Source organism: Phodopus roborovskii, unplaced genomic scaffold, assembly GCF_943737965.1.
Source record: "Phodopus roborovskii unplaced genomic scaffold, PHOROB, whole genome shotgun sequence".
NCBI classification, from domain to species: Eukaryota; Metazoa; Chordata; class Mammalia; order Rodentia; family Cricetidae; genus Phodopus; species Phodopus roborovskii.
The window spans coordinates 16,880,441-16,891,604 of record NW_026126410.1 but is presented as its reverse complement, the minus strand read 5'-3'; the positions used below and the strand labels follow the sequence as shown (position 1 = coordinate 16,891,604).

Sequence of the window (11,164 nt, the reverse complement as noted above, 5' to 3'; positions counted from 1 at the left end):
CTCTGTTATTTCAAGGTCAATTTGTCTACAGAGAGACCATGTTTCAACACCCTCAACCCCATGAAAAAAAAAGAAAAAAAGAAAGGAAGGAAGGAAGGAAGGAAGAAAGGAAAGAAAGAAAGAAAGAAAGAAAGAAAGAAAGAAAGAAAGGAGAAACAATAATACAGTAATGGCTTGATTAGAAGTAAAAGCATGCTGACCTAACGTTTGGTCATTCTAACATTGTTTTTGTGTTTTCCCACGTGGAGCCACACTATTACCAAGTGAGAAAAGAGAACAAACACACTGGTTTCTGTCAAATTTGTAATTTTTATTGCATCGCTGAACAGATTTTTAAAAATATGGCCCTCTTTGAGCATCTATTCAGTCATCTACTCAGGCATTGACAATGTTTGAAATATTCTTAGAATCCCCTTGTCTTAAAGTAACAGACTGGAATGATAAGCAAGTGCATCTGAAGACACATCAATATCAACAATATTAATACTTTCAAAAGTTTACTCTAACACAGACATATTTCCTCTCATGGATCTTGTGCTAAGAAGGGTTCATCCTATCAGCACTGGCACAGGATGCTTTCAACCACAGAGCCAGCCAGAAAGGCAGTGCTCCACAGAGTACTGTGGGAGGAAAGCCTTCTTCTCCTTTACATACTGTACAGGTTAGTTGTGGCTATCCTTGAGGAGAAGTGAGTTTCAATGACAACCGTCACCTAAAGCATGCATACATCCCTATAATTAGTAGCAAACAAATTACTGTGCAGACACCAGCTGTCCAGCCTGGCTTCAGGGTGCCTAGGCTTTCACACATCTGATACCGAGGGAATTTCTGAACTGATGCTTCCTGGAAACTGTCTGGTATTGAGGGTACTTCTAAGGAAGCATCCCTTATAATCCCAAGTCATCTTGTTTAGACTTAGATCTGAGATTCTCCCATCCCTCTCCCTCCACAGATCAGGCTAAAGTAATAGCACTTTGTTAAGGGAACTAATTTAAGCAGATGAAATACCATTGTTCTGTAGAAAAAGTCATTCTTCATTTAGAATCTTTGGTGAACAGACTGGAGAACCTAGAAGGGAAATATCTTGGAAGATCATTTTTGCAAATACTACTTCCATTGTGATTTAGTACTCATGATAAATTGCCCACCATTCTTTTTGGTTTAGGAAATGCTATATAATTAAACACTGGGGCTCAATAACAAAAACTGAGTCTTCTGAATACAAAGGCATAGCAAGTTCCTTAAAGTGGGAGAACCAGACAAGTATGTCAGTAGTCCTCTTCCTATAGTTAGCCTCAACTGTTAGTGCACATAGGTGGTTGGTTGTCTACAAAGACAATGCATGGTGGGATGCCAGCACTGTCAGATCCTATGCCTTGTTCTTACTTCTGCTTACTTCTTCTAGAGACATTCCTATTTGCCTTCTTGGATATCTATTTGGCTATAAGAAGTGTGGAGGGAAGGAGGATGTTCTAAAGATGCAAGCATAATCACCAAATCAGAGCTTTCTCTCAAAAAAAGAGGAAAGTAAATGATACATAGTCATCAAAAAAGTACTCTGTCTAATCACAAATTCACATGAAAATTTTCTGGTTTAGTATACACAGCATAAAAAATGAACATACATCCAACATGAGCACCAATGGCAAAGACAACCTCCTTAGCACTTACGAAATGAGACCATGATGAAATGTTTTCCTTTTGTTTTTCATAGAAACATGAGAACACACTCAAGAGAACAGTCTATGGCTGCACAAATCCAGAAATACTAGAAGAAAACGAGTCAAAACTTCTTGTTAAATATATAGCTTTGATTACTGACACCCTTTCAATTAAATCCTATGTGTTCAAAATGAAATCTTGGCATCCTGAGACAAATGTCTACTCCACATTTCAAGTTGAAATCTGCTGCATTGGCCTGAGTTTTGGTGAAACCTGGTGAAAGAAAGAGAAAACGGAAGTCAAAGTTTACTCTCCACAGGACCCTAACATACAACTTCAATTCATAATTTTAATTTTTGAATTAAATAAGGACTACAGAAATACTGAGTGATCAATAGATATAGATAAAGAAATTCTATTTTATGAACTTAAGTGTTCATCAGGAAAGAAATAAGTGAAAAACCAATTTAACTTAATATGCACTGTAAATGATACTTCAGAGATAACATACTTTAAGTGGTATGAAATCACTTCCCCCTCTGCACTTTGGTCCCTCAAACACACAATGACTAATATAAGTATAGACAGAATTAAAAGTATCAGTGAAGGAGGTCATCAGTCACATTCCCACATGGTTGAGAGAAGGACTCATGAAACTGCACAACTAGCTGAAAAACTACTGGGCAATTGATGGCTATTAGGCGAAGGGGATTCATTATTTTTTTTGGGGGGGGGTGGCATGGCTAAATAGCCCAGGTAGATAGGCCCCACCCATGTGCATGTAGGGCAGCACTAATTTGAATCGTAGACTATACAATTAAAAAAAAAAAAAGAAAGAAAGAAAATAGAAAAAGAAAAAAAGAAAAGATATGACCATGAGTAGAGAATTCTTAAGGAAGTCTAGGATAAAGGTGGACATGTTCAATATACATGGGTTATATTTGAATAAAATTGTCAAAGAATACATTAAAAAGTATTCTTTAAAAAGGACCTGGGATTTTTCATCAACTTGTCACAGCTTTAGAATGAGGAAATATACATTATTTTGATTCTTTGAAAATAAATAATTATTCAATAAGTATTTGGGAAGAACCTTCTTTCAAAATATGAGCACAAGGGTAGAGTTAACCCAAATGTCCAAGCAGAGATGAACACCATAATGACCTAAAGAAACTGAACATGGTATAAAGAAATGGGAGGCTATCACGCTCATGGATTGGAAGAACAAATATCATTAAAATGTATACACTATTCAATGTGATCTACAGACCCAATGTGATTCTTTATTTAAAAATGTATGTGAGTGTTTTGTTTGCATATATGAAAGTGCACCATGAGTATGTATCTGTACCATGTCTGTGCATCATGTCTGCGGAGGCCAGAATTGATTAATGGATCCCCTGGAATTGGAGTTACAGAGGGTTATAAGCACCATGTATGTGGGTGCTAAGATTGGTTAGGTCCTGCTCAAGAACAGCAAAAGCTCTTAACCATGGAGCCATCTCTCCAGCTATGAAGTTCCTCCTCAAAACACCAGTCACAGAACCAGAAGCAATACTGCAAGTTAAACAAAAAGCCTTGAATAGTCAAGGCCATTTGAGCTACAGGTGCAAAGTAGGAAGCATTGCCTTATTTGAATTTAAAATAAACTCAAATCTATGGCAAGTGAAATAGCATGACGCTTTTATAGACTGCAAATCTATGACAACTGAAACACACAAAGACCCATGAAAAAGGACAAAGGCTCTAGAATTAAGACCAGTGATCTGAAGTCACCTGCTTTTGACAAAGGCACTAACAATAATGAAAAACTGAAAACACCAAGTAAAAGCCAGGCTTCTCATACATGGTGCTGTGAGATCCTGATATCCATGTGTAAAACCAAATTAGACACCCATCCCCTGTCTGCCTGTCTGTCAGTGACCAACTACAAAATACAAAACTCTTAAACTATAAAACTAGCACAAGAAAACAAGAAAAAAAAATCTTCAGGACTTTGAAACTGGCAAGGATTTTTTTTTTTTTTTTTTAAGAGAAGACACCAATGCACAGGAGAAAAAAAAATAAGCAAAAACAAATGAGATTGTAGCAACTAAAATGCTCTGCAGAACAAAAGGAACAAGCAAAGAGAGGGACAAGACTCCTTGCAGCATGTTCTCACAAAGGATTAACAACACATATGTGACAAAAAGTTAAAATACAGAAAGCATATATGGGATTCCAACAACTCAACAGCAAGAGCATCTCCCAAATAATCCAATTAAAAATGGGCAACATGGTGTGGGGGCAACATGTCTTTAATCCTAGCACTCAGGAGGGAGAGGCAATTGGTTCACTGAATTCAAGGCCAGCCTGGTCTATATGGCAACCAAGGCTACACAGAGAAACACTGTCTTGAAACAAACACACATACAAACAAAAAAGTGTACAATATTTCTAAATAAGACACACAAAAAAGCCAACAATATGAAAATTTTCACAATCATTAATCATTAAAGAAATAAAAATCAAAGCCATGATGAGATGCCAGATCAAACCAGTTAGATTAGCTATTATCAAAGGGACAAAGATACTGTTCTTGATCTTTCTGCTAAAACCAAGTGTAAAATCATAAAGGAACAAATGCTGGCAAGGATATAGAAGGGAAGCCTGGTAGGAACAGGCATTTCCTCAAAAATTAAAAACAGAATCACTGTATGATCTAACAATCTCACTACAAAGGAGAAAAGACCCTTACAACAATGATACAACTACATTCCCTATTCATAAGAACCAAGAAATAGAAACAACTTGAATACCTACCACCTAATGAACAAACATAGAAAATGGTATTCATGTGCAACAGACAACTATCTATTAATACAAAATAAATTACTGGTTTTTGTAGCAACATACATGAAACTATTATAAGTCAATGTTTTAAATGAACTAAGCAAGCAAGCCCAAATGAGTATTGCATGATCTCGTTTGCATGTAGAATAGAAACTAGTGTGGATTCATAGAAGAAACCTGTAGAATGGTGGAGGTTGGAAGGAGAATTGGAGAGATGGATGAGCTAGGTCAACCGCTGAGTACTAAGTTATTGTTAGGCGTGAGAGTGTGTAAAGTACTGCTGTGCGGTGGTGTGACTGCCTTATATTTATAATGGCTCTGTGCTATGTAAGTCCTGACATTAATAAAAAGGATTTTAAATGTTTCCATCACAAAGAAATGCTTGAGGGCAGGAATGTTCATCCTGACTTTACACAATGCATACACACATTAAAACATCAAAATATACCCCATAAATAAACCAATTTTCACATCAGTGTAGTAAAAGTAAAAGGAAGGGATGATACTGGAATACAAGAAGGACCATGGAGACATTTTCAATTCTATGAATACGGGACCATTAGCGGGGTTTGCACACTTGCCCTTCCTCCCTCATGTGGGTATAACAAAACAGCAATTTTTTTTTTTCTGAATTGCCCTCATGCATAACAGACATCTAGATAATGAGGATCTTTTGCTGTATATTCTTTTGCAGCAGAAACTGAAATTTCTGCCTTTCTCTGGTGTTACCTGACAGAGGGCTCCTATTCCACACAGGGAAAAAAAAAAAAAAAAAACAAAACAAACCAAAACAAAACAAAAAACAAAAACACAGCTGATTAAGAACTGTTTGTTGCTTGTTTCACTGGAGTACGAAATCTGAAACAGTTGAAGTATAAATAAATCCCCTTCCGTGTCCCCCCCCCCCCCCGAGGTTATGAGAAAGCTAATTAAAAATTTGCATTTCAAGGAAGGTATTGCTGGGAGACTGCTTTTTTTTTTTTCTAAAGGGAAATTCAGAAAAGGTTAGTAAACAAAAGACCACAGTAGAGTACCAGGAGTGGTTACTATGCACATAATGAATTACACAACAAAGTCCTTTCAAAGAAATTTGTTATGCACTTGTAGGTACAAGGAAAGTCTGTGTGCGCAGGAAGTTAAGGATGAAATCTGTGGAGAACATAGCAAATAATTTTTGTTAAGTGAGTTTTTATAACTTCATCTCATTATATTTCATTGTAATTAGTAAATGGGTTCTGGCACTCACTTTTTAGAGACATACATATTCCTTTACCTTCAGTTAACTTTAAGTTAATTGCATCTGTCTGTCAACCATAACAGGAAGGTGACTGGTGATTTATAATACGCACCTTTATGCATATGCAATAAATAAATACAATTTTAAAGGATAAATAAAAAGTGTAAGTACAAAAATTTTAATAGTAACCCTCCCTTGTTAGGTTTCCCACTCTTGAGTTTTCTGTGAACTATTATTTTTCTGCAAGTAGGATACAACTAGTTTGCACTTGTTACATTCCAATATCTCTAATGGATGGAATAAAAGACACAGATCAAGGGGGAATGTCATCTTCAGATGAGTGTAAGAAGAAGAAAGTATTACTTTCCCACACGTGGCTGACATTCGGTTTAGCCACCCTGACAAATAACGGATGACTCCCAGGACTTTACACAAGGCATATGAGCAGCAGCTTGTCCTCTGTCCCCTGTAGCTCCTGGTGTGTCCTCCTGCTCCTGTCTCACACCTGACTGCCCTGGCCTGAGTCACACACCTACTATTCTACCAGCTCTCACAGGTGGCTCCCTTTCCTACTCCTGCTCAGATCATCCCCTTAAATGCTCAGAAACAAATGGCTTGAGTCCTATAACCATTATTTCACCCAGCCTGTGGTCCAGCACAAGAGGCTGGCTCTGCGTACATAAACACTTACTGCGAAGTCACAGCCTGTGCTCTTCTTTATGTCATCAACAGTCAGGCCTTCCCAGAGCTCAATCAGTGTCAGCCCATTTTTCTTGTCCACATCAAACACACCCTGTGGGAAGACAAGAAAATGACAATTTCCATTATGAAAATTGTCACACAAAAATAGATGGTACTTTCAAGTTCCTAGGATAGAAATAAGATCCAGGACCAAAGATTGAAAATCAACAATAAAAAATAAATAAATAAATAATGTCCACTATAACTATTATAGATAATACAAGCTCCTTAACCAGTCATTAGTTGGTGACTACAGTTGGCATCTTCTAATGCTGTTATCAAGTTTTTGGTTTTGTTTTACTTTTTTAAGCTGTCTTCCATTTGTTAACTCTAAGACATTGGGTGAAAGGCCAAGATGTAACCAATGATCTGAAGAGGGAAAGGAATGAACACAGTGGAGAAGTATAGGACAGGGATGGTGAGGAAATGCTGCTGGATAAATGATTGTAGGAAATAAAAGAAGACACTATAGTATTTAAGTGTAATTATGAAATAAAAGCTTCCCTAGCCCTGAAAGCCCAGCCAAGACAACTAAATAGCTGTTCAAGTTCTCACTGGCAAAGATCCTCAACCTCTAAATTCCCAAGAAAACACATGAGTCCCAAGAGAAGGGCATGAGCATCCACAGCCTTTTGGTGATCAAATCAAATGGTTGTGCTAGTGCTGAAGGCAGACAGGAATGCTGGCCCCCACCTACACAATCCATCACAACATCAGGGCCACAAAACCAACCCATAGCATCTCTTGACTTCAGTGGGAGGAGTCCACAAAGCATTCAATGTAAATTTCTTTCTACCTAAGCCCTGCTTAGTTCTGGGGTACTTACTTCTCAGGGAAGATTGCTGGTAAACAACTTTAATTGTGAGACCCCCCCACCCCGCCCCCCCCCCCCGCACTCCTCTGGGGCTTCAAACTCTGCTCTGCTGGTGTCTGTGCAGTATGTGGCACCCTCTGTCAGCTCTCACAGGCAGTTTCCTTTCTTGGGCTTAGAGGTTGTTTCCTAGGTTTTCTTCCATGGGTTTAAGTTAAGTTTGTAGTCTTCCTTCTTTGTTTTCAACCACCTTTGAAGTCAAACTCTAAACTGTCACGTTTGAATACACTGAGATCAAGAAGGCAACACAGGGGAGAGTGAGCACTGGCTTTTGAGGTGGCCTGTCACATAGCTCTCCTGCATGACAGCTAAGAGGCCTGAGCAGCCTGTCTTTGCAACTGTGGTCAGAGAGCACAAAAATGCCTCCATGAGGCATGTATCATTCTCTGGATTGTGTCCAGGCTACAGTGTAGGCATATTATTATTCCTTAGTTTAGCAGAGTGCCTAAGACAAGTCAAAGGCCTAAGATAATTACTTTTTCCAATTGGTTTATATTTTTCTTAAAAAGGAACATCGCAGGACAAGGGATGCTTACTTCCCTTACTTGTTTGATAACATGGTTGACTCTACTGAAACAATGATTGAAATTTAAGAGGAATTAGGTTTCATTTGGCAGTCTAAGGGGCAAGCAAACATTGAATAGAAATAGAGAGTAAAACCTAAATGTTAAATTGTTAACTGTTAATCAAAAATTATACTGAAACTACCTTGTCTTACTGCTAATCAAAAATGATACTGAAATTCCTTGTCTTACAGGTGAGTTAATTACTTTATTACAACCATAAAGGCTACATTATGGATCCCACAGTTAATTACAGCCAGGTGCGGATGGGGAGGCTATCGTTTATAAGCCTTTATAATCCGATCCATACAACAGGAAACAATTATAATTACTTTCAAAGGGCAGCCTAATGGAATTCTCCTTAGTGCTGATTATGGAATTCTGGTTCCTTAACTGCCATTGCCTTTAATGGCACTGCATCCTCATCCACTCATCCAGCAACATCTGTGGAGCATTGCATCCTCATCCACACCTGCGGTGTCCTTCCCTGAGATGCTGAAGATGCAGATTAGCTGCCTTGACTTTCCTTTTTCCCACAGTGTCACTTACAGTTACTGATCTGACTGTGGCCACATGCTAAGGACTCCCCCTAACTTATTCCAGTCCTGCTTTCCCTTTTGAACTCTAGATCCAACTCCCTTGTTGTCTTTTTTAAAATATCAGGAATATAAAATTGAAAGTGTCAAACCAAACCTCTTTTTCCTGCCTCCCACTGCTCTTCCTTCCTCTTCCTGCTTTCTCGAGCTTTACCAGGACCCAGCAGCTTGAACATTCCCACTTGCTGGAAAAGGCAGGCCTCACCTGTCTTACCAGCTGTGCCCTACTCAACAATTAGGCCAAGACCCATCTCCTAAATCTCTTTAGAATATCTCTCTGGTTTGTGATTTGGATCTTTTGTGTTTCTTACCTAGACAATTGATAGGCCCTTTCAATTAGATTTGTCTCTTCTTCTTTTTTGTCTATTAGAAAAATCAAAAGTTATAGTGCTCTGACTAATACAAAATGGTGTCCTAACTAATAAAAGAATTGCTGAAGGGCTCCCTCTCCTGAGAAGAAGCACATTTATAGGAGAGCAACCCCATCTTTCCTTGACCTTATCCCTCACTGCATTTTTTTTTTTTTTTTTTTTTTTTTTGCTTTAGTTCAGAATACATCTGAACTCAGAGTGCTCTAAGTTGTTGTGAAACAATCCTTCCATACTCTGTGAATACATATTGCTTTCATTGGTTAATAAAGGAACTGACAGGCCAGTAGCCAGGCAGGATATATAGGTGGAACAGACAGAATCAGAAGACTCTGGGAAAAAAAAGATATCGGATTAGGAGATGCCAGCTAGCCACTGAGCAAGCAGGATATATAGAAAATGAAGTTACAAGCCATGGGCCACATGGCAAAGCATAAATAGAAATATGGGTTAATTTAAATGTAAGAGTTAGCTACTAACAAGCATAAATAGAAATATGGGTTAATTTAAATGTAAGAGTTAGCTACTAACAAGCCTGAGCTATTGGCAGAGTATTTATAATTCATATTCAGTCTGAGTCACTAAACTGTCCCGTTTGCAGGTTCTTGAACAGACCGAGCTTTCTTTTCCCCTCTGAGACTTTGCATGAGTTTCTCCTTTGCCTGTGCTGTCTTTTTCCATTTTATTTTCAATCATAACACTCCCATTTGTCTTCCAAGACTCACAGTTCAACCTATCAGCTTTCTTATCATGATAAGTATGACACCTTTATTTAACAGGATGACTGAGTCCAAGTTAGTTACCCTGCTAAAATGTTGCAGGAGCAACAACGAGGGAAACAGGCAGAGGTTAGAGGTCATTTCAATAAGCTGTCAGTTATAAGTTAGGCTAAATACAAGGATTCCAGGAAGCAATCACAGGACATGAAGGGAGGGAAAAGAGATACTTGACAGAAAAACAGGAAGATACATGACTGAGACAAAAGACAATTGGAAGCAATGGATGGATAGATGGATGGATGGGTGGATGGATGGATGGGTGGGTGGGTGGGTGGATGGATGGGTGGATGGGTGGACAGAACAGTCCAAGGTAGAGAATGCACAGTCCCAGAAGCACATGGTCCAGAGGAGAATTCGACAGAGATCCTGGCATTTTAATACTGCTCAGGCAGGAGAGTCTTAAGTCAGAAAGACTTGACTATAAAAAAGTTTGACTTGGGGATGCCATGTATAATGCCACCCAATAGCAGTCCTTGGTACTGCTGCTGCACTACCATATGAGTTCCTAACATGGCATCTGGTATGTGTGTCACAACTTAACTCCTATGGAGTCTGTTTTTCTGGCTGCTGGAGATGCTGGATGCCTCCTGTATAATCCTATGGAATGTCTCTTTTGATGAGTGATTGTAACCTCCTCCTTCTCTTTGTAAGTCATTGTTAGAAATAGTCTGATTCAGAGAAGGTCCTCTAAAGAAAAATTTACAGAATGAATAAAACAACATGCAAGAACAAACTATACATAAAAAAGGGGCTGGAAATTATACACACACACACACACACACACACACACATACAAGGGGCTGGAAATGTTATTAAGCTTTATCACCCATAAAAGTTACCTCAGGAAAATGCAGGCACTAAATGCTAGAGTGAATGGTGGAGACAGTGGCCCACTATGAGGATGGGCAATGAGAGGATGAGAAGCCCCTTTGTGATGCAAGTGGAAACTGTAGCTAGTCTTCAAGGATGGGTGGAATATAAGAGAGCAGAATGAGAAGTAGGAGGCACTGTAGGTAGATTTGGAAGGCAGGGCAGGGCATCAGGGAGAGGGCTTAATGGGGGAAGGGGTGGCGGGGGCAAGGATCAGGTTGAGGAACAACAATGCTAGAAGACTCCTTGTTAGGGTTACACTGTATTAAAGAAATCAGGACTGAGGAGGACCCTGTCTTAACTGCAAAGCAATGGCTCTTCTCAACAGGCCCTGTCCAGAGTTTAGAGTAGACTCAAAAATAACAATGACGTTGATATGCTTGTTCTCCATACAGCACCCTTATGGAATTCCACACTGTCTCAGGAATGCCAAGCCAGATGGAACCTCCCTTGAAGTGCAGCTTCTGGGAAGTGTTGTATACTTAACCTACTTTAGAGCATACATACATTAGGGTATCTCTTCCCATGCTGTAAAGAAGGCTAGCGAGCCAAACCCTGTGAGATACAACTGTCGCATGCACATCACTGGTCAAAAGAAGAGAGGCATCACTGAGAAGGCAGGGAAACCCAGACAAGCAATTCTGT

General features: G+C 39.0%; 1 protein-coding gene across 1 annotated transcript in view; it reads right to left on the bottom strand.

The window, feature by feature from the left end:
* Positions 1-289: 289 nt before the first annotated feature.
* The window catches only part of Oxct1 (3-oxoacid CoA-transferase 1), a 125,140-nt gene continuing 114,265 nt past the window's right edge, over positions 290-11,164 (bottom strand). The window contains exons 16-17 of the mRNA XM_051182489.1: positions 6,423-6,524; positions 290-1,935 (exon numbers count right to left, since the gene is read on the bottom strand). Of these exons, the coding sequence (XP_051038446.1) occupies positions 1,894-1,935; positions 6,423-6,524 (144 nt within the window). The 3' untranslated portion in view covers positions 290-1,893. The remainder of the gene's footprint in view (positions 1,936-6,422; positions 6,525-11,164) is intronic.